At 65.2% G+C, this 23022-nt stretch overlaps 1 protein-coding gene across 1 annotated transcript; it reads right to left on the bottom strand.

Moving 5' to 3' along the window:
* Positions 1 to 1614: 1614 nt before the first annotated feature.
* On the bottom strand, positions 1615 to 21512 carry GCGR (glucagon receptor). The gene is made up of 14 exons (XM_075014506.1): positions 21440 to 21512; positions 11270 to 11435; positions 10740 to 10836; positions 9066 to 9173; positions 8578 to 8699; positions 8304 to 8410; positions 8063 to 8216; positions 7826 to 7985; positions 6275 to 6335; positions 4970 to 5039; positions 4263 to 4351; positions 3893 to 4031; positions 3513 to 3554; positions 1615 to 3299 (listed from the first exon to the last, which is right to left on the bottom strand). Exons 2-14 carry the CDS (start codon positions 11321 to 11323, stop codon positions 3033 to 3035), a joined length of 1470 nt encoding a protein of 489 aa, XP_074870607.1. The 5' UTR covers positions 11324 to 11435; positions 21440 to 21512; the 3' UTR covers positions 1615 to 3032.
* Positions 21513 to 23022: the final 1510 nt, after the last annotated feature.

Genomic DNA, 23022 nt, shown 5'->3' with positions numbered 1-23022 from the left:
GTCGTGTGAGGCTGTTTACGGTCACTCAGGCCGCTGGTTCCCATGTGCTCAGCCAGCGCTGGCACAGCAGGCTGGCCAGCTGCAGGGGCAGGCTTAAAGGTGCACTGGGCAGCTGGCTCACCAGTGGGCCAAGGCTGCCATGGCACTGGGGCCAAGCAGGGCACACAGTGGTGCTGGGCTGATGGCCAGGAGCGCCTTCCCTAGCCCTCCGGGGGAGCACTGGCAGGGGAGCTACTGTTAAAATTACTTACACCAATAAGCCCAGCTGCAGTTTTGGCTCCTTCCCTGTTCAGGCGATTAGGGCCACTTTGCAGCAGGAAATGCTCCTTAAATGCGTTAGGAATGTCCCTAAGCCATAAGCGGGAACCTGAGCCCCACAGGCTGTAAGCAATAGCTCTGTGCAGAGCCCGCGCTGTGAGCCCCACTCTGCTCCCTGTATCTGTAACCCTTGGGATGCCGCTTTGCTGCCAGGTCAATCCTGGCCGCTGAGAGGGCTGGGACCAGAACCCAGGAGTCCTGCCACTGGCCACACGTGCCCGGGAGGGCAGCCAGGCTGCGCACAGGGCACTGCTTGCTCCCAGGCAGGCAGTGGACTAATCCCAAGGCGACTGTTCCGGTCCCAAAGCCGCCCCTTTCGCTAGCTTAGCGCTCACGTGCGGTGCCAAAGCACCTTAGGAGCGACGGGGGTGGGGGGGCGTTCTAGGCTGAGCCAGCATGTGCGTGGCTGCCTGTGGAATGGCTGTGATGTGTGCGCAGGCCTAGGGCTATGGGCGCTGGGTGGGGCGGCACACTCCACAGCACGGGTGCTGGCCCTGCAAGGCTCCACGCCAAGTGCTGGCAGCTGGTGTTTTTGCCTTTGGCCAAGCCAGCCTGGGGGCCCAGCCAGCAGGCAGCTCACCTCTTGGGCTGCCGGCCAGCACAGGCCCCAGCCCCTGCCCCCTCGGGTGGCTGCCTCTTCCAGGTGCAGGACTGCCTGGGCCAATGCAGTTGATGCTTCACTTAGACCAGTGCTCTGCAGCTGCTGCTCTAGCTGCTGCCTCTGAGGGGCTCCCAGGGCAGGGGGCTTTTGTCCACCTGGCCTCTGCCAAGGGCAGGTGGGGAGGCTCAGGCCAGGCCAGGCCAGTGCAGGGAGCTGGAGGATGTGTGGCAGCCAGGCCTAGGCCCTAGCGAAGGGCCCAGTGCTGACAGCAATGTGGCAGCCTGACCCACCAGGATCGTAGTATAAACGTCTGTTTAGGTCTAGCTGATTTAGGCTAATGTCATTTAGGCGAATGGTGCCAGTCGTCACTTTACCTGGCGCGGATGTCAAGCTCAGACTTGATAAATAGTGCAAAAGGGCACAATGAGCGTGTGTTAGAACTAACTCGCCTGAACGCTGCTGTTGGCTGTATGCTACTGAAAGCTGCTCGTGTGTGGGAGGGGACTGCACGCCAGCCAGCTTTTCAGCAGCTGGGCTAGGAAGGGACCAGGACTGAGGGATGGCTGCAGTGCCTCGTTCAAAGGTGAGCCGTGGGCACACTGACAGCTCTGGAGAAGGACGCAGGCAGGCATCCACGAGGAGCAGCAGGATGGGCCAATTGGTGAGACAGAATGAGAACATCTTCAGGAAACGTTAAGAAACTTGAGAAAAATTTGTGACACAAACGCAAAACCCGCTGATCCCAGTGCAAGAAAACAGCTCTCGGAAGGGGGCTGCCCTGTCAGAGACTTTGGGCTCGTCTGCTACTTCCACTGGGCTCTCAGCCCGGGCTGGAAGGAACCTGGGCCTGATCCAGCTTCGTATTTCATTAGCTTGGCCAACTAATGGAAAGTGAGCACCAGCCTGGGAGCTGTACCGTTAACTAGCAAGATGGGGGTGTGCGTGTGTGAGCAAGCCTCTGCTAACTGCTTTTCTATGGCATTCGCAGTACCTGCAGCGTGTTGCCTTTTCCCCTGAGAAGGATCATGGGTGCCTCTTCCAAGCATAACAGGGAGGGCCCTGCACCTGGCCCAGCTGGCTGCTGCAGGCAGGAGTCACCATCCAGGGTGGTGAGCGGAAAAGCCCAGTGAGGGTCGGGTGGGCACACCCCATCCCTGGGCCTGCTCTCTGGCCGGGGCTGGCCTCAGAGCCCCATGGCTGCAGGGAAGGGTGTGCCCCAGAGCAGCGCCCCACTCCCTCCCTCGGGGTTGAAATGGGGTCTCAGCAGCTGGGTTGTACGCATCTTCTCCCAGGCCCAGGCACTCTGTGCGTGTGTGTGTTTGGGGGCGGCGGACAGTGGGTCTGAGGCCCACTTGAGGGAGTTAGTGTGGCCCAGTCTCAGCAGGCCGTGGCCTGGTCCAGGCACAGGAGAGCACAGTGGGGTGAGGCGCTGGCGAGAGAAGACTGAACTGAAGCTCCTCGTGCTGAGAGCCACAGAGCCCATTAGCTGCTGGACTAGCAGGGGCAGGAGAGACTTGCAGGCCCAAACCAGCCTCTGTCTACGCGAGCCTGTGCCAGTGCCCCAGCTCAAGACCCACCTTGCTGTAGGGCTCCTATCCCAGCCCCAGGCCAGCAAGTCCAGGGAGAGGCAGGGCAGGCTGGAGTTGAGCAGGGGTCCCAGCCCCTCAGCCTCCGTTCCCAGGCAGGTGACTGCACCCCTCACTGCTGCAAGACACTGCAGGTTTTACTGGGGTGAGGCTCTGCGCCCGCGGCCATGCTGTGCCGCCCACAGACCCTGCCTCGTCACACAGCTACTAGAGCGCAGCATTAACCTCGCGCACGGGACGGAGGGCAGCCAGGCCAGCAGGCAGCGCAATGGACACTGTCCCTACAGCCAGACCCAGGCGCCCTGCGCCCCGCCAGCCTGGCACAGGACACGTTGCCTGCATGGCCTCACGCAGGGATGCAGGCCGTGTGCACAGACACCAGCAAGTGTCCGCCAACGGATGGACATGGGCAGCAGGGCACCGCCCAGCCGCCTCACACCCCAGCGTGCCCAGGAAGGGGTAGGGAAGCTCTTGCATCGTGTCCTGCCAAGCCCAGGGCCTGGCCCCTGCCTGCATGGCGGGTGGGCTCAGACGTTGCTGGAGGCTGTTTCGGGGAACGCATAGCACTGGTGCTGCTTGCTGGCGCTGCAGCCTGTCTTTTCGAGGTAGTGAGTACTGGTGGGCTGGCTCTGCCCCAGCCCATTGGTCCCGCTGCCCACCAGCCTGTGCTTCTCACAGGTACTGCTGCTTCCAGGGCGGGCATTGGGGGTCTGGCTGTACGTATGCTTGTACTCCTCCTCCAGGTCCTTCCCCAGCTTCCAGCGCTGCCACTTCTTCAACAGCTCTGCTTGCACCTGCCAAAGCCCTACCACGTGAGCCTGGCTGAGCTGTCCCACATCCACACAGCAGGCAGCTGCCACAGCCAGAGAACCCCTGAGGCCTGCAAGCCAGAGGGGCCCAGAGGGCAGCAGAGTCCGCCCTGCCAGGTGCGCACTGCTGAACCCAGGCAAAGGCTCTGGGGGTGCAGTCATGGACAGACTGTGCCAGGCCTGAGCGCTCACACTCACCTCCTTGTTGACAAAGCAGTACAGAATGGCCACCAGCATTCCCTAAAGAAGCGAGATGAGATGGCGTGAGGGGGAAAGGCCCAGGCCCCTTGGTCCCCGCCCTGCCGCACAGTGAGTTCTCGAGGGTGCCCTGCACTAGGCCCCGCCCCCTGCCCTGGCGCACAGTGAGTTCTCGAGGGCGCTGTGCGCCAGGCCCCCCTGGTCCCCACCCCAGCACACATTGAGATCCTGAGGGCACCCTGTGCCAGGGTCCACCCCCCGGTCCCCGCTCCAGCACACAGTGAGTTCCCAAGGGCGCTGTGTGCCAGGCCCCCCCGGTCCCCGCCCTGGCACACAGTGAGCTCTCAAGGGCGCCCTGTGCCAGGACCAGGCCCACTCACCTGGAAGGAGCTCAGGAAGAGGTCAAAGAAGAGCTTGACGTAGCGCAGGGTGCCCTGGGCGTGCTCGTCCGTGACGAAGGCAAACACCACCTCGTGGATGCCCAGCAGTGGGATGAGCGTCAGCGTGGACTTTGCAAGCCTGGGGGAGACGACCAATCAGTGACAGCCACAGCCCCTTGCGCCTGCCCCACGTGCTGCCAACACGGGGCCCCACAGTGAGATGTGCACCAGGCCCATGCAGCAGGCGGAGGGGCCCATGGGCACAGAGCGTCCCCTTGCACAACAGGGCATGGAACCCGGGGCACAGGACAGTGGGCAGCAGCCTCGCTACACTGTGAGGGCAGGAGCTGGGCCAGACCCTGGCACACACCGGAACTTGTAGTCGGTGTAGCGCATCTGGTGGGCACGGAGCTTGGAAACCAGGATCTGGATGATGCGGATGAAAATGAAGAAATTGATCTGAAAGGCAGAGATAAATCAGGTGAGAGGAAGACAAGGGCCAAGGCCCAGGGTCCCCTCCCCAGCCAAGGAGCCCTCGTGGGGCTGATGGGCCCAGCCCCCCCACCAAGTGTCAATGAGAGGTGACCATGCCCACCCTGGGCAGCCCAGGCAGCCGTTACGGGATGAAAGGGACCGTGCCCCAGCTGGGGCTCTGCCTGGGCAGTGGGTGGTGCCACACAGGGGAACCCCGTGTTGCCAGCTCTCCCAGTATTTGGTGGTTTGCTGAAAGCCCCAACTCCTGGAGTCAGGTGAATCTGGGAAACACACTGCCCTGGGAAGACAGGACGTGGCACACAGCAAAGCGGGAAAGGCCGGCAGCTCAGCAAGTGGCAGGTAAAGGAGGTGCAGACACAGAGCTGTGACCTGTGGGTGGCCAGGGCGGATGAGGGCGAGTGGGTGTGTGCCTGGGGCAAGCCTGGGCAGGAGGCTGGGGGGGGCTAGGGCTGGAGCGGCAGGTGGAAGGGGTGCCCAGGGCACAGAGAGGGTATGCAGGGGTCCCTGTGCCAGGCGGCCGGGGCAAGGGGAGGCCCCCAGTGTGGAGAAGGGGAACGACGGTGGGAGCCAGCTGGGGCTTACCAGGATGGCCAGGAACACAGGGAAGCGAAGGATCCACCAGAAGCCCATGTTGTTGTTGGTGCTCCAGCACCTGGGAGGGCAGAGCGAGGGGGGGCCAGGGAAGTGGCACATCTGTGTCAGTGTTCCCCATGCCCCAGCAGGCGGCTCAGCCCAGCCCAGCCCAGCCCAGCCCGAGCTGGGCCAAGGCTCCAGGCAGAGAGCGCCCTGAATCCAGGTAGCACAAGGGACAAGGCCGTGTGCACCAGGGCCAGGCTCCCCCGAACTCCTGCCAGGAGAGGTGCCCCTTGCCCAGAGCGACAGGTGCCACCCCAGGCAGGTCAGACCTAGCAGGAACCTCCCAGGTTCAAAGCCTGCAGGAGAGGCTGGGGGCCAACCAGCCCCCACGTACGGGCTCAGCCCAGTCCCTAGCCAGAGCCTGGCAGGGGGTCTGACGGCCCCGGGGGGATCATCAGGTCAGATGCTCGTGCTCATTGTGTGACCCCCTGGAGTCCAGGACACAGAAGCTCCTCAGCCTCTGCCATTGGGCCTGCCCACACCAACGCACCCCGTGCACCGCACTCTCATGTGCAGCCTGCATGAACCCACACCTCGTGTGTGAAGTCTGCGCACGCCCGCCTCTTCCATGCACGCCCAACTCATCCCCTTACCTTGCACACACAGCCTGTGCACACCCACACCTCGCGTGTGAAGTCTGCGCACGCACGCCTCTTCCATGCACGCCCAACTCATCCCCTTACCTTGCACACACAGCCTGTGCACACCCACACCTCGCGTGTGAAGTCTGCGCACGCCCGCCTCTTCCATGCATGCCCAACTCATCCCCTTACCTTGCACACACAGCCTGTGCACACCCACACCTCGCGTGTGAAGTCTGCGCACGCCCGCCTCTTCCATGCACGCCCAACTCATCCCCTTACCTTGCACACACAGCCTGTGCACACCCACACCTCAGCCACGCCACCCACACCCTGCATCACAGCCAGCCCATGTCCCCCCTCACACTCACACCCAGTGCACAGCCACACCTCACACACGAGGCTGCCCATGCCTCGCACACCTCACAAGTGCAGCTGGCAAATGCCTGCCCCTCAGAGACACCCCCCTTTCCTGCCCTCACCCCTGGCATCCACATGCCATGGGCCTGCTCCCGCCCAGCACACGTTGCATGACCGTGCCCACCTCTTGTACGCTCACTGTACATCCAGGTGCCTTGCTGGCGTATCACGCGTGCCCACACCCCCTTTCACGTGCACACTGTGTGCCCACCACCCTCCAGCGCCACGCCCATGGTGCACCACTACTTACTGAACATTCTCGTACAAAAACCTCACCACCACCCAGGGCGTGAGGAAGAGGATGGGGGCTCCTGGGGAGGAGGGAGAGAGAAACAGGTGAGACATCCCAGCCTCATTCCCTGGGGGGGGGGCGGGGGAGTCACAGGGCGAGACGGGGGCTCCAGGTGCATATCCTGGGGCTGAAACCGGCCACTGCGCCCACCCCACCCTCACCCTGTCCCCTCCCACAGCCACTGCGCCCACCCCATCCCCTCATGCCCACCCCGTCCCCTCCCACAGCCACTGCACCCACCCCACCCTCACTCCGTCCCCTCCCACAGCCACTGCGCCCACCCCATCCCCTCACGCCCACCCCGTCTCCTCCCACAGCCACTGCGCCCACCCCATCCCCTCACGCCCACCCCGTTCCCCTCCCACAGCCACTGCGCCCACCCCACCCTCACTCCGTCCCCTCCCACAGCCACTGCGCCCACCCCATCCCCTCACGCCCACCCCGTCTCCTCCCACAGCCACTGTGCCCACCCCATCCCCTCACGCCCACCCCGTTCCCCTCCCACAGCCACTGCACCCACCCCACCCTCACTCCGTCCCCTCCCACAGCCACTGCGCCCACCCCATCCCCTCACGCCCACCCCGTCTCCTCCCACAGCCACTGCGCCCACCCCACCCTCACCCCATCCCTCCCACAGCCACTGCGCCCACCCCCATCCCCTCACGCCCACCCCGTCCCCTACCACAGCCACTGCGCCCACCCCACCCTCACCCCATCCCTCCCACAGCCACTGCACCTCCCATCCCCTCACGCCCACCCCGTCCCCTACCACAGCCACTGCACCCCCCCCCACCCCCAGTCACTGCAGCTCCCCCACCCCATCCCCACAGCCACTGTGCCCCCCCCGCCCCCCTCATGCTCACCCCCTCCCACAGCCACTGTGCCCACCCCATCCCCTCACACCCACCCCGTCTCCTCCCACAGCCACTGCGTCCACCCTGCCCCCTCATGCCCACCCCGTCCCTTCCCACAGTCACTGCACCCACCCCGCCCCTCCCAGCCACTGCAGCCCCCCCACCCTGTCCCACAGCCACTGTGCCCCCCGCCCCAACACGCTCACCCCCTCCCACAGCCACTGCGCTCACCCCATCCCCTCACGCCCACCCTGCTCCCTCTCACAGCCACTGCGCCCCCCGCCCCCCCCAGCCACTGCAGCCCCCCACCCCGTCCCACAGCCACTGTACCCCCCCCGCGCTTACGCCCTCCCACAGCCACTATGCCCACCCCATCCCCTCACACCCACCTCGTTTCCCCCCGCCCGCCCAGCCAATGCACCCCCCCCCGCCCCCTCCCCCCCCACCCTCCGTCTAGTGTGGCCTTTAGTCCTCAGGACAGGCACTGTCGCATGGCTGACCACCCCCGCCCCCGGCCCCCATGCCCAGCTGCAGTGATGTATCTGACACATGCCCCCCCGCCCATACCCTAGCCCTGTCCCATGGCTGACCCCCCGCCACCCCAGTGCCCAGGCTCTGCGCCATGGCCGGCCCCCACCCTGGGCTCGGTGCTCACCCCAGCCGATGCAGAGGTAGAGCGCGAAGTGGCTGCGCTCGGAGAAGACGGCGAGCACCAGCAGGTTGTGCAGGTAGATCCCCTCCACCAGCAGCCAGCAGTAGTTGGCCACGATGCCGTACTGCATGAAGACGGTGGCTGCGCGACAGCCGGCCATGGCCTGAGGGAGGGGTGGGAGTCAGCAGGGCTCAACAGGGTGCCGGACTCCCCAGCTCCTGGCAGGGCCGTGGGGCTCACCTCGTCGCTGAGCCAGACTCCCACGCTGTAGGCGTCGATCTTCTGGTTGTAGCGTGTTTTGAGCAGGGCGTCGATCACCAGCACTGAGACGGCCTTGAGGACGAAGGAGGCGAAGAGGTTCATGTGGATGTAATTCCGCATGCAGTGCAGTTTGCTGCCGAAAGCAGGAGCTCTGGTCAGTGCCCAGCTGACTCCCCCAGCCCAGCTGCCCCACTCCTCACCCCATTGCTTCCGCCCCTACCTGAAGGCCAGCAGGACGGCCAGGGCCAGCAGCAGGGTGCCCAGAGACACCGAGTAGCCCACCGTGTACATCACCTTGAAGCTGCTGTAGGTTTTGGCGACTTTATCCTAGAAAGGGAGAGAGCTGCTGAGCGGGGCTGGCCTGCCTGTTTGTGGGCTGGCTGCGACAGAGCCTGGCAGGGTGACAAAGGCCTGGTCCCCAGGCTGGGCCAGCCCAAACTCAGCTGCTGTGTGGCTGAGACTCACTCCAGGGCCCCCTTGCTGCCCCCACTGACCTGGGCTTCGAGGTCTTCTGCATCTACCTCGCACTGCGCGCTGTCCCGCCAGGGCTGCCCATTGGGGCGCTTCACCCACTCCCCATCTGGCCCGCATCTCTTGAGGACGTAGCGGTGCTTCACTGTGGGGGCAGAGTGGGGGCATGGGTAACCAGCAGGTTAGAGACCCCCCCGCCATCCCGGCACCACCTGATGTGCTCATGCCAACCCAGCGCACTCCCCTGCAGTGGCTGCACCCTCATGCCCCACACACCTGGGAGCTCAGCCCTGACAGGCCCCTCCTGCATGGCTGGCACCTCCAAGAGCCAGGGACTCCTGCCCCGCAGGTCAGGTAGTGAGCATCGCGGCTCCCCCCTGCCCCATCCCTGCCTTCTGCCAGCATGGGGCCCTCCCATGGAGCCTGGCGCTGCAAGCTGCCAAGGCAGGTAGAGGCGCCAGTGGGTCTCCAGCCCCAGCCCTGCCGAGCTGCAGCAGCCCCAGGCGGTTACCTTTCCTGTGCCAGGGGAGGAACCAGGGGCAGGAGACGCTGACAGTGGTGTTAGGCAGCGTGTCGGGCCAGCAGGAGAACTTGTCAAAAGTTCGGTTACAGACCAGCTCTGCAGGGAGAAGAGAGGCCCTGAAGTGGGTCACTGACCTTCTGTCAGCCCCTGGCCGCCAGCTCTCTGCAGTGATGCCCCTGGGTTAGGGGCCACTTGGGCACTGGGAGGAGAGTGGGTGGCATCAGTCCTTGTCTACAGTTACACATGTAACCCTCAATGCCCCGTGCGCCTTCAGCGTTGCCCCATGAGCCCCGGCATTGCCTCCTCGCTTTCCCATGAGCCCTCAAAATTGTCCTGCATCCCCCCTCCTGGCCATACTGCTTGTCTCCTGCCAGGGGTGCTCCTGAGGGCTGTGCAGTGCGCAGGGCCGGACCCCACCGCAGCGAATCCTCCGACTGCGCAGGAAGCCCTGGGTCCTTCTCCCCAGGGCTCCAGCTGTGCAAGGGAAAGGAGCCATCCTGTCCCTGTGCTCCCCAGCAGGAGCCCTGGTGCGGCCAGGCTGGGGCAGGCGCTGGGCTCCCTGACGTGGTGTAAGGCAGGGGGCACTGCCGGGCTGGGGCAGGCGCTGGGTCCATTCCCCAGTGTTGTGGAGTGGGCGGGTGGCACTGCCGGGCTGGGGCAGGCGCTGGGTCCATTCCCCAGTGTTGTGGAGTGGGCGGGTGGCACTGCCGGGCTGGGGCAGGCGCTGGGTCCATTCCCCAGTGCTGTGGAGTGGGCGGGTGGCACTGCCGGGCTGGGGCAGGCGCTGGGTCCATTCCCCAGTGCTGTGGAGTGGGCGGGTGGCACTGCCAGGCTGGGGCAGGCGCTGGGTCCATTCTGCAGTGTTGTGCAGAGGGCGGGTGGCACTGCCAGGCTGGGGCAGGCGCTGGGTCCATTCCCCAGTGTTGTGCAGAGGGTGGGTGGCACTGCTGGGCTGGGGCAGGTGCTGGGTCCATTTCCCCAGTGTTGTGGAGAGGGCGGGTGGCACTGCTGGGCTGGGGCAGGCGCTGGGTCCATTTGCCAGTGTTGTGGAGTGGGCGGGAGGCACTGCCGGGCTGGGGCAGGTGCTGGGTCCATTTCCCAGTGTTGTGCAGAGGGCGGGTGGCACTGCTGGGCTGGGGCAGGTGCTGGGTCCATTTCCCAGTGTTGTGCAGAGGGCGGGTGGCACTGCCGGGCTGGGGCAGGCGCTGGGTCCATTTGCCAGTGTTGTGGAGTGGGCGGGAGGCACTGCCGGGCTGGGGCAGGTGCTGGGTCCATTTGCCAGTGTTGTGGAGTGGGCGGGAGGCACCGCCAGGCTGGGGCAGGCGCTGGGTCCATTTCTCAGTGTTGTGGAGTGGGCGGGAGGCACTGCCGGGCTGGGGCAGGTGCTGGGTCCATTTGCCAGTGTTGTGGAGTGGGCGGGAGGCACTGCCAGGCTGGGGCAGGCGCTGGGTCCATTTCTCAGTGTTGTGGAGTGGGCGGGTGGCACTGCCGGGCTGGGGCAGGCGCTGGGTCCATTTGCCAGTGTTGTGGAGTGGGCGGGTGGCACTGCCGGGCTGGGGCAGGCGCTGGGTCCATTTGCCAGTGTTGTGGAGTGGGCGGGAGGCACCGCCAGGCTGGGGTGGGGTAGGCACTGTGCGTGCTCCCTGGGCGTGTGGCTCTCACCTGTGGGCGGGGGCTGCAGGCTCATGTTGTGGTAACACTCCTCTCTGTACGCAGTCCAGCTCTCAAAGAGGAAATCCATGATCTGGGCTGAGGGACCCTGTGGGGTGACAGTGGATGGCCCATCAGCAATCAGACAGCCGTCCCCCCCAGAGCCAAAAAATGGGGGCAGACCCCCAGAGCCCAGGGATTTCCCTGTCACTGCTCAGCCTGAGCCACTCTGCCCCCTTCCCAGCAGGGGCTGGGCACGGCAGAGCCAGCCATGTGCGCTCTAACTTTTTCCATCCATGTGCAGAATACATTCATGTGCACCATGGCGCATGCCGATGTGCCACCAGCAGGAACACATGCTGCCAGGTGGGGGCCCTCTGCCGATCAGCGGTGCAGCATGTGACCCGCTCCTGGGCAGCCACCCAAGTGCAGCTTGCAGAGAACACTGGAGACATCCCAGTCAAGGCAGGGCCAGCAGCCCCCCGGACCTGAGCAGGTGGGCTCAGCGCCAGGGGCAGAGGCTGGGCTGGCCTTGCCCTTACCTGGCAATAGAAGACCAGCGACAGCAGGAGGCTGAGGAGGTGCCGTTGGGACATCCCTCTCCAGGGCTGCAAACCCACATGGGGAAGAGCTGGGAGCAACCCGCTTCCTTGCAGCACGTCGGGGGCCAGTTACTCTCCCTGCGCCTGGCTTGGCTCACAGGAAGCCCTGCGCGAGACGAAGGCAGCATGTGTGGGGCACTCTGCAGTGGGGCAGGGGCTGACTGCCAGGGGCCCAGTGGGCAGGCTGTGCTCAGGCAGGGAAGGGCCATGCTATGGCAGTGGGTGGCTGCTGTCTGAGCACAGTGCTGGCAGGATCTGGTGCAGAAGGCACAGCTCTTGAGCTGCGTCTACACGTGCACGCTACTTCGAAGCAGCGGCACTAACTTCGAAATAGCGCCCGTTGCGGCTACACGTGTCGGGCGCTATTTCGAAGTTAACTTCGACGTTAGGCAGCGAGACGTCGAAGTCGCTAACCTCATGAGGGGATCGGAATAGCGCCCTACTTCGACGTTCAACGTCGACGTAGAGACCGTGTAGACGATCTGCGTCCCGCAACATCGAAATTGGTGGGTCCTCCATGGCGGCCATCAGCTGGGGGGTTGAGAGATGCTCTCTCTCCAGCCCCTGCGGGGCTCTATGGTCACCGTGGGCAGCAGCCCTTAGCCCAGGGCTTCTGGCTGCTGCTGCGGCAGCTGGGGATCCATGCTGCAGGCACAGGGTCTGCAACCAGTTGTCAGCTCTGTGGATCTTGTGCTGTTTAGTGCAACTGTGTCTGGGAGGGGCCCTTTAAGGGAGCGGCTGGCTGTTGAGTCCGCCCTGTGACCTTGTCTGCAGCTGTGCCTGGCATCCCTATTTCGATGTGTGCTACTTTGGCGTGTAGATGTTTCCTTGCAGCGCCTATTTCGATGTGGTGCCGCGCAACGTCGAAGTTGCCAGCCCTGGAGGACGTGTAGACGTTATTCATCGAAATAGCCTATTTCGATGTTGCTACATCGAAATAAGCTATTTCGATGTTGGCTTCACGTGTAGACGTAGCCTTGCTGAGCTCTCAGCAAGCCCAGCTGTGTTGCCGGGCCTGGGGAGCAGAGGGTGCTTGGCCCCTGGCAGGGCCAGGTGGGTGGGAGGGACCTGGCTCCATTGCTCGCTGTGGGGACAGCTAGTTCAGCACCAGCAGCCAGCACCGCTGGGTTCTGGGCCTTGCAGCATCCAGGCTTCAGCCTCCCTCCCTGATGGGCCTGGCTGGCGGGGGCTTGGCGGTCCCCTTGTGCGCCCAGCGGCTTCTTGGCGCGCGTAGGGCTGGCCTGGGCGGTTTCCCTCCACAGCGCAGTGCCTGCACCTGCCTTGCTCACCATGGCTGGGGCCAGGGAGGCTCTGCACTGCTTCTCCGTGTTAGCCGGAGCCTGCTCCCCTCCTGCCACATTCCCGCTGGTGGGCGACATGACTGCCCCTCCCGCACAGGTGGTGCCAGCGCCACGCCGGGGAGCTGTGGGGCCAGCGGGCGCTGCTGTGTGTGCAGCCCCAGTAGGGTGCCCAGGCGCTGAGCTCTGTGCGCCATGGCACCCGCGGGGCCTCTGCCTGCAGCTCTGTGCTTCCTCTGGCAGGGAGCTGCCCCTCCTGGGCCAGGGCAGGGCGTGAGCGAGGAGCACCCACCCGCCATTGCTGCCTGCTTGTTTACGGAGCCCAGCCGCACAGGGAGCTGTGCGCTGCCCCCCGCCACCATTAATGATTAACAGCCAGGATGCTGGGGCTGGGTGAATCCACAGGGGACGGTGCCTCCGCCTTGCACCCTCCCAGCCCAGTGCCGCAGACACAGGCTGTGTCCCTGCCAAGCCCACGATCTCGCTGCGCCTGTCCTGGGCTCCAGCCCAGCCATCGACAATCTGTAGCACAGCCCAGCCCCCACCAGCCCAGAGCCCAACGTGGGCCCAGAACAACCTGTACCCAAGCCCTGCACAGCCCAGCCCCAAACGCCCATAGCACAGCACAGCCCGCAGGGCCCTGAACAGTCCCGCCCGCAGAAACCTATAGCACAGCCCAGCCCCGAACCGCCTGCAGCCCAGCCAGGCCTTGCCAGGGCTCTGGACGGTCTGGTGGGCTCTGGCTACGGGGCAGGAGTTCTCCATCACGAGCAGCACACCCACCCTCTGGAGCGCCCCACACAGCCCCAGCGCGAGGGCCAGCGCAGTCAAGGGGCTCCCCGCCCATCAGAAGCTGCCGTGCGCCCCTAGCCGGCACCAGGCTGGTCCTTCCAACAGCGAAGCGGGTCCGTCGCCATTGGCGCGAGGTGCTGGCCGTGCTCGCTGACGAAGCCCCGGGGCAAGGGAGATCTCCTCCAAACCATCTCACCAGCCAGGCGACCTGCAGTCCTGCACCCTCTGTCGCCAGCCTGGGCACCTCCCTGAAGTGACAATGGCTGGTCTGGCGCCTCCATTCTCAGAGCCCCCTGCCCTCAGCCCCATCCCCATTCACACCCGTCCTGCCCTGTGGGGAGGGAGGGCTGTGCCCCACAGCCCCATTCAGACCCCTCCTGCCATGTGGGGAGGGAGGGCCATGCCCCCAGCCCCACAGCCGCATTCAGTCCTGTCCTGCCGTGTGGGGAGGGAGGACCGTGCCCCCAGCCCCACTGACCCATTCAGACCCCTCCTGCCATGTTGGGGAGGGAGAGCCGTGCCCCCAGCCCACAGCCCCATTCAGACCCCTCCTGCCATGTGGGAGGGAGGGCCATGCCCCCAGCCCCACTGACCCATTCAGACCTGTCCTGCTGTGTGGGGAGGGAGAGCTGTGCCCCCAGCCCCACAGCCGCATTCAGACCTGTCCTGCTGTGTGGGGAGGGAGGGCCGTGCTCCCAGCCCCACTGACCCATTCAGACCTGTCCTGCCGCATGGGGAGGGAGGGCCATGCTCCCAGCCCCACAGACGCATTCAGACCTGTCCTGCTGCGTGGGGAGAGCTGTGCCCCCAGCCCCACTGACCCATTCAGACCTGTCCTGCCACATGGGGAGGGAGGGCCGTGCTCCCAGCCCCCCAGCCCTATTAAGTCCTGTCCTGCCGTGTGGGGAGAGAGGTCTGTGCCAGCCAGGCCCAGGGACTCTCCCAGGTTCTCCCCGCTCACTCTCCTATTTTTATCCCTGGGAAAATTGCCTGTTCCGTCCCCAGCCCCTGGGAGCTGCAGACGCAGCTGCTGTTCCTGAGTCAGGGCTGGGCACCCCAGACCTTGCCTGGAGACGGGCTGAATGCTCAGGCGCTCTCCATGTTTAGAGCCCCAGGACAGGAGACCAGCTGGCAAGACAATGTTCCCATGGCACAGGCCCCTGCAGATGGCTCTCGCCTTTCAGCTTCCGCTCTGGCCCCACCCCACCAGCCCAGCCCCAGCAGAGCTCAGGATTAAGGCCCACACAGTGTCACCAGCCCAGCAGCCAGGACGGCGCTGTCGGGCATCCAAGCGCCCAGCATGGCCCCTCCGCTAGCACAGCCAGCTTTGCAGCTCACCCACCCCAGGGTGCAGGGACCCACGGCTCAAGGCTCGAAAATACAGTGCAGCTCCCAGGCACACGTTCTGTCTGCCTCCTCCTGCCATGGCCTTTGCCGCAGCTGAGGCAGGGCGCTGGAGCTGGCTGACTCAGTCCCCAGAGAGATGCACCCAGCTCAGCCAGCCCAGCGGCAGGCTGCCAGGCTCCCTGCTCTGCCTGGGCAATGGCTGCTCCTCTCCTGCTGCCCCGGGTGCGCCAGGCAGACCCTGGCCCAGCGCTCGCCCCAAGACACCGATAGAGGGGCTGCTGGCAGCTCCCCATGGACCTGCTACCCTAGTAACTGGAGTGGCTGAGCCTCATCCCCTGGGCCCAGAGCAAAAACAAAAGAAAAAGGCTGTGGAGCTGGCTGGGCCTGTCAGAGACCATCAGGCCCATTGTGCTGCTCTTACAGGAGCTCTGGCTCCAGCAATTTTTTTTTTTAATTTGTTTGCTACCGGTCTCTAAACAGCCTTCCTAAGGACCAAACTCACAACCCTGGGCTGGGTAGACCCACGCACAAACCAGCAAGCCACACCTGAGCACTGCAAGGGGGAAGGTGGAAGCTGATGGGGACATCTGCAGGAAGCAGCCAGCAAGCGTGGGGCAAGTGCTCAGCCCTACAGCTGCAGCAGCGCTGGGAGGGTGCTCGCCTGGGGATGTGCAGGGGCCGCAGGCTCGGCTCGCCTTACCTCAGCAGGGCGGAAGGGAGCAGCCATGCCGCTGGGGTGCGGGTAGGCAGGGAAAGAGCGGGCAATGGTGGACCTCGGCAGCAGCACAGGGGGCAGGAGTAACAGGAGCTAGGTCTGTGCAGCTCCCAGATCCCTCCCCCAGTGCTCTACAGACCCCTGGCCATGCCCAGCAGCTCAGCCACAGCTCTGCACACAGGTGTGGTGGCCTGTCCCCCCAGGACCCTGTGCTGGCAGGAAGAAGCTGACACGCTGGCCCCAGACCACTCAGCGCGGCAGTCCCGGCAGGACCCCACAGTCTGGCAGGTCAGCTGCTCAGCAAGGGGCTGCGTGCAGCCCCAGCAGGGCCCAGGCACACGGTGCTGTCCATGCTGGGGCCTGGGGCAGAGGTGCCCGCTGGGGCTCTGCTCAGCTCCTGGGGGAGGCTTTGTGGAGGAGGGCTCAGGCTCTGCGTGAGTGCAGCGCCATGGCGGTGGGGGGGGTGTAGTGCCGCCAGCTCCTGTGGGAGGGGGCAGGGCAGCATGGGGAGGGGCTGGGCGGCCCCCCTGCTGCGACCATGCAGCCACACAGGCGTGTTCCCTGGTGAGCCTGGCCACGTGCCGGCTGTGTGGCAGGACACAGGCGGCCGGTGCTCTCTTGGGGGGGAGAAGCAGAAAGCCGTGTACAGTACACACAGACGCGCTGTGCTCATTCGCTGGCCTCCACTGAGACCCTGGCTGCCTCTGCCTCGCTACCTTGCCCACTGGGCCTCTGGGGACATGCCGTTAACCACCCCCAGCAGCCAACGGGGCTCCGCCAAGGAGGACGCCCCCAGCCAGCTGCCCTTGCCCCTTCCACTGCCAGGAGCCCAATACCACAGGTACAGGGGCTACCAGACTTGCAAACCTGGTACTGGCAGCCACAGGGTGGGGCAGCCCCAGAGGTCCCCATCCTTCTGCTCTGAGCCTCAGGCTCGAGAGCTGGCAGTGTCTGAGCAGCAACCAGACGTCCGTGGGCTCCTTCACGCAGCCCAGACCCCCGGCAGGACCCATCCATTGCCTGAGGGCACCAGCCAGCCAAGAGGCTTGGGTCAGGGAGGGGGTGGAGAAGAACTGCGTGGGTCTGAGCACCAGGGAGCTCTGCAGAGCCGGGGGACGGAGCGCTCTGCTGGAGCTGCTCCTGCTGCAGAGGTGCTGAGACCCCGGGGGTGGCGGTAGGAAAGGGCAGGGAGGGGGTGGAGAAGAACTGCGTGGGTCTGAGCGCCAGGGAGCTCTGCAGAGCCGGGGGACGGAGCGCTCTGCTGGAGCTGCTCCTGCTGCAGAGGTGCTGAGACCCCGGGGGCAGCGGTCGGAAAGGGCAGGGAGGGGGTGGAGGAGAACTGTGTGGGTCTGAGCGCCAGGGAGCTCTGCAGAGCCGGGGGACGGAGCGCTCTGCTGGAGCTGCTCCTGCTGCAGAGGTGCTGAGACCCCGGGGGCAGCGGTCGGAAAGGGCAGAGAGCAGTTACAATGTCACAGTTCTCAGCAGTGCCTTGTGCATGTCCTGGGAGGGATGCGGGGCGGGGGGGGTCAGCATCCGCTCTGTCCAATACCGCCAGGTTGGTGGCATTTGAGAGGGCTCCGTGGGGACCCGGAGGGCTCAGATCCACCACCCAACTCCTGCTCACAGGGAGGGCATCTGCCCTGGCTGAAGACACTGGCTGGACGGTGGGGGACCTGTCACAGCTTTGGTGGCTCTGGGCCAGTCCCATAGCCATGGGGACTAATGGGGACATGTCCCACCCTCACCTCGGGCAGCACAGCTCCCAAAGGCACTGACGCACGCTTCTGGACGCTGCTACCACAGATACCACTCCCGCTACTCCCATTGGCTGCCATTCCCAGCCAATGGGAGCTGTGGAGCTGGTGCTCAGGGCAGGGGCAACACATGGAGACACCCACCCCAAGAGGTGTCAGGGACTTGCTGGCCACTTCCAGGAGCCAACAGCTGGCAGCTCCTGGGAGCTGTGTGGGGCACCGGCCAGCCTGCCTGAGCCCTGCTGTGCTGCCACATTTTGGGCCCCCCGCCCTTTTTTGGGCGCCATGTGCCACCAGCGTGTTTAATGGTAAGTCTGCTCCTGATGCTTGCTACCGCACACAGCTCCTCACTGGTTCTGCGGATGCGGGGCTTTTGGTGAGCTGGGCCTTTGCAGGCGTGGCAGAGGAGCCAACAGGCTGAGAGTAGTGAGCAATGGGGCGCAGCAGGTAGAGGCTGTTATGTGGCTTCTGGGACCCAGGCCAGAGCACTCCTCTGCCAGCCTGGGCCTGAGCCCCACAAGGCGCAGTGCAGCCTGTCTGGAGGCAGGACTCGAGGGCTGCCTGCTCCCACCCTGGCTCTGCTGCCTGAAGTTTGCTGGTTACAGGCTTGTATGGATTTCTTAATCCATGTTTTGTGTCCTCCCAGCTCCGTCTATTTCTTCTCCGGAGGCCCCAGAGCCCAGCCTGTCGAAAGGACTGGGCCATGCGAGGTTTAGCGGGGAGGAGCTGACAGGGCTCATGGCTGGGGCAGCACCAGCACGACCATGGGGAGACTGCAGATACCCAGCCAAAGCAGCAGGAATTGGAAATGCTGCAGCTGACCCTGGGTGAGAATAGCCAAGCACATGCACTGGGCAGGACGGGCCCAGGCTGCACACAAGCAGCTACCCAGCCCCAGCACTGGCTAAAGGAGGCTGTGTAAGGGCAACAGTAAGCCAAAGCCCTGCCTGTGCCCTCCTGCCGCCAGCTCCAGCTCTGCTCTGAAGAAGCCCCTTGCTCAGGAAGTGATGTGTCAGGACCCACGAGAGCAAAGGTGATCTCCCCTCCCCAGCTGCATGCAGCTGCCTGGCCAGCAAGGTCACACACCCACGGCCTGTTCAAACAAACCCTCTGCAAACATGCTGTTGACACAGCCCAGTTCTGAAGAGTCACAAAGGGCATGCGCTGGGGTGCTGCTGTGGGCCCACAAGGACAATGCCTGGGACCTCCACATGCAGGGCCAGGGGTGACCTGCCAGGTTGGATCCCCTGTAAGGGCAACGCAGGAGCTTCCACCGGCTCCGCAGCTGGCACGGTTCCCCCAGGCTGGTGTCACCGCCCCTGGGCAGCTCCCCACTCCGTGGGACACCAAGGTCTCCTGGGTGGGGCTGTCCACACCAGCATTCCCCCAGAGCTGCACGCAAGCACAGGGCACACGCTGATTGGTCACTTGCCTCCTGTGGGTGGGGCCCTGCATAGGCTGCTCCCATGGCATGGCAGTGGCAAAGCCATGGGCTGGGAAGCTCTGCAACAGGATTGCAGGTTCAGCTGCTCAGTGCACGACCAAGTCCCAGCTGTCCAGCCAGGGGAACAGGCCGGCCATCCCTGCAGGATGCCGCCTGAGTGATGTGTGGCTGGGCTGAAAGGGGATGGGGCGCAGGCCGGCCTGAGCAGGGGTGAGCAAGCAGGACAGATCAACAAAGCATTGGCCTGGCTCCCAGCCCAGGGGGAGACAGTGACCCTGTGACCAGCCCAGGTGGGGGCGGGGCTGGGGAGATGAACTGGCTCCACAGGAAGGAGAGGCTGAGGGCTCTGCAGGGAGCTGCTGCCATTCACACCACCCCATAATACTAAAGCACAGTGGTGCTCATGGAGAGCTGCCCAGTTCCACCACCAAGGCTCTCCAGACCCAGGGAGAACGTCCACTGCACCGTGTCTGGGCTCCAGGAGCACCACAGGCAGGGTCCACAGAGCCGCCCAACCCAGCTGAGATGCTTTGCTACCTCGACAGGCTCAGCATCAAAGCGCAGGGTGGCTTGGGAGGCATCACACAAGGCAGCGTTAACTGGTAGCCCTCAGTGCTGCAGGGCACTGGGGTGTGACAGAGCTCAGGAAGAAGATTCAAGACAGCTTAGGCAGCAGGCTGACGAACCCCTGCCAGGCTAAACAACCCAGAGTCTAAACTGCCAGCTGGCTGGCACCAGGAGGAAACCCTTCTCCCACCCAGGGCGCCTGGTGAGGTGCACCTCCACTCCCTTGCCTTCTCAGCTCCTGGAGCCCCAAGCCTACATCAGAACAGCACTGTCCAGCCCCGGCAGCATCTCTCCGGCGTGCTGCACAGCCTGTTTTCACAGGGGTCAAGTCCTGTCCCTTCCCCCCGCCACCGATGGGCACAGGCTGTGGGTGCAGGGAGCCAGGTTCTGCTCCATTCTGGCTGCCTGGAGGCTCTGAGCATGGCCAGCAGACAGGCAGGGGCCCTGCCTGCATCTCCTTCCTCCTCCAGCCCTGCTAGTGCCAGGTCAGCTGGCCCCCTGGCCTGGTTATTAACCCCAGGAAGTGGCACAGCCCTGCTGTTCCCAGTCTCACAGGGGAGCGATATTTGGGCCACTGCTCTGAGCCTGGCAGCCCAACAGTTACCAGGGTGAGAGGTCAGGGAGCAGCCATGGGGCCCCAGAGGAATCTGGGGCAGGAGCCAAAGCTCTGGGCACAAACACTTCCGCTGCCGCTCCCTGGCCCTGCTGAGCACAGCCAGTGGCTGCCATTAGCGCTAATTGGACTCAAGCTTTTGCTGGGGTTCGGCAACTCCAGAGACAGGCAGGGGGTGCTGGGCTGGGCAGTCTGCAGGTGGTGGCACGGGGGCCACTCGCATGACAGGACTGGAGAGCAGCCAGGTCCTGTGGCCAGGGGCTGACTGCTCTGGCGCAGAGCCGCCCAGCTGCGGGGGGGGCACTGGCAGGGCAGGCCGGCCCAGTGCCCCGGGGGGTGTCTCAAGGATCAGCCTCCAAAGCCAGCCAGGCTCCCGCTGGCCCAGCAGCAGGGCCAGGGTTCACCCGAGCGGCAGGGACCTGTGCTGAGGCCAGGCTCAGGCCGCACATGGGAAGAGGGAGGCCCCCTGCCTCTGCCCAGACAGCCAGAGCCTGCGGCTTTCCTGCCACTCCTGCTGCTGCTGGCCACTAGCTAACCCCTCCCCAGCGCCCGAGCTCCCCTCCTCACCGGCCTGCCGGGGCTGCGTCGCCCATGAGCAGGTCGGGCCTGGAGCCTGCCCTGCGGGAGCGGCGGCCCGGACGCTGCGGGGAGGGGCGCCAGAGCCCGCCAGGCAGGGAGTCCCCAGGTACAGCTGGGCCGCCCCCGCCGCGTCACCGGCTCCTAACCCTGGGAGCAGAGCGGGGGCGGCCCCGGCCGGGGGAGACAGATCACCCCGAGAACCGGGACAGCGACGCCCCAGAGCCCAGACCGGCACTAAAACGGGGAAGGCGCAGCGCAGCGACCCCCGTGCGCCCCTGGGGAGAGCGCAGCGCAGTGACCCCCCGTGCGCCCCTGGGGAGAGCGCAGCGCAGCGACCCCCGTGCGCCCCTGGGGAGAGCGCAGCGCAGTGACCCCCCGTGCGCCCCTGGGGAGAGCGCAGCGCAGTGACCCCCCGTGCGCCCCTGGGGAGAGCGCAGCGCAGCGACCCCCGTGCGCCCCTGGGGAGAGCGCAGCGCAGCGACCCCCCGTGCGCCCCTGGGGAGAGCGCAGCTCAGTGACCCCCCCGTGCGCCCCTGGGGAGAGCGCAGCGCAGCGACCCCCCGTGCGCCCCTGGGGAGAGCGCAGCGCAGTGACTCCCCCCCCGTGCGCCCCTGGGGAGAGCGCAGCGCAGTGACCCCCGTGCGCCCCTGGGGAGAGCGCAGCGCAGTGACTCCCCCCCCGTGTGCCCCTGGGGAGAGCGCAGCGCAGTGACACCCCCCGTGCGCCCCTGGGGAGAGCGCAGCGCAGTGACTCCCCCCCCCCGTGTGCCCCTGGGGAGAGCGCAGCGCAGCGACCCCCCCGTGCGCCCCTGGGGAGAGCGCAGCGCAGTGAAACCCCCCGTGCGCCCCTGGGGAGAGCGCAGCGCAGTGACACCCCCCGTGCGCCCCTGGGGAGAGCGCAGCGCAGTGACATCCCCCCACCCCGTGCTCCTCCGCCCCCGCGACCTCCGCCGGGCGCAGCCCAGTATCCCCAGAGGGCCCCAGCCCCAAGGCGAGCGATACCTCGTGAGGTGCGGCTCCAGGGCGCATCTGCCAGGGGCGCTCCGGGTGCGGGCTGCAGCCAGGTCCGCCCGCCTGGCTCTGAGCTCCACCGAAACTTTTCCCGAGCTGCGGCGCAGGGGGAGGGCCCGAGGGGCGGGGACCGGCTGCCGGAGCCCTCCCGCTCTCCACCGCCCCTGCTCCAGCCCGCAGGTGGGAGAGCCCGGCTGAGCAGCAGAGGCCCCAGGCTGGGCAGAGCCCCCGGGACCCCAGGTCTCCCCTCCCATCTCGGCATCCCCAGACCGCAGCGCGGGGCGGGGCTGGGCCGAGCCCGCTCCCACCCAAGTCCCGAGGCGCTGGCAGGAGGGGAGCAGCCCCCGCAGCGGTTAGCCTGGGGCAGCGGATCTCAGCGCCCTCTGCACGGACCGCTCCTGCCCGGAGGGGGCAGCCCTTTTCTCCAGCACTCCCGGCTGGGGGCCCAGGAACCCGGCCAGCCCCACAGCCTGGGGGTGAGGCCTCCTGTGGGGAATGGGAGATTGTGGGGCTAGCCCGTTCAAAGTGTCCCAGCATCAGCCCCACTGTAATGCATGGAGGCTTCCCAGGAACAGCTCAGAGAGGCAAACCAGGGCAGACTGTGTGAACCAGGCCACTGATAGCCCAGGCTGGGGCTCCAGCACCCAGAGAGGCACAAAATCCCTCCTGTTGCCCCTCTGGCCAGCCAGAAGTCTCACCAGCAGTTCCCTCTGACACACCAGCTTCCCTAAGAACACAAGCAGATATCTCTGGAGTGGGTGTGATCTCACCAGATCCGCATGGATGCTCCCAGCCCCAAAGGGCCCAGCCGCAGTCCCAGGCTGATAAGCGCTCAGATCCTACCCAAAACAGCAGGCCGGGCCAGCCCTTCAGAATCTACCCTGGGAAGGGTTACTAACAGCAAGAAAAGGGAGAATGTGAAATGGGTAAAGCAGGTTAAACACACACCTCACTCACAACGTGCTTGGGGCAGGCTGCAGCAGATGGGAAGTCTCTGGAGTGCCTCTTTCCTGGGGGTCAGCCATCCTTCCAGGCCAGTTCACCACCAGGGTACTCCTGACACGCTGAGCTGGACTCAGGATGGAAGACAAAGACAAAATGGAGGAATCTCAGGGTTTCCCTTGCCCATGTGAGGGGGAACCCATTGTTCCTCCTGTCTGGGAGCTGCTCTCAATAGAAAATCACCTGCTTAGGTCACCTGGCAATGTCCTTTCCTTGGCATTCTGCCATTGGCGGTCTCAGGCTACAGGTCCACAGCCACCCTCCTCTGATGAGGCTGTTGCTCTGTCAAGTTCAGCTTCACCTGGCTGGGAGGTCACCATGCCTCCTGTTGTGCTCTAACTGCACGCCGAGCCCAGAGCCAGAACTTACCAGGCCGCACAGAGGAAGGACACAGATGTTCAAGCAGCACACACAGATTCAGTGACTCACCAGCTGTCATTAGAGACCTCACGTGTCCCATTAGCACAAGATTCCATCTGTGCCAGCCTGGGACAGTGGTTACAACAATGGTTCTCACGTTCATTTTCCAGTAACGTCCCTCCCACCCCAGCACCCAAGGAGCCAGAATTGCC

Source organism: Carettochelys insculpta, chromosome 20 (genome assembly GCF_033958435.1).
Source record: "Carettochelys insculpta isolate YL-2023 chromosome 20, ASM3395843v1, whole genome shotgun sequence".
NCBI lineage: Eukaryota > Metazoa > Chordata > Testudines > Carettochelyidae > Carettochelys > Carettochelys insculpta.
The sequence above is the reverse complement of the archived record's forward strand: the minus strand, read 5'-3'. Positions and strand labels throughout refer to the sequence as shown.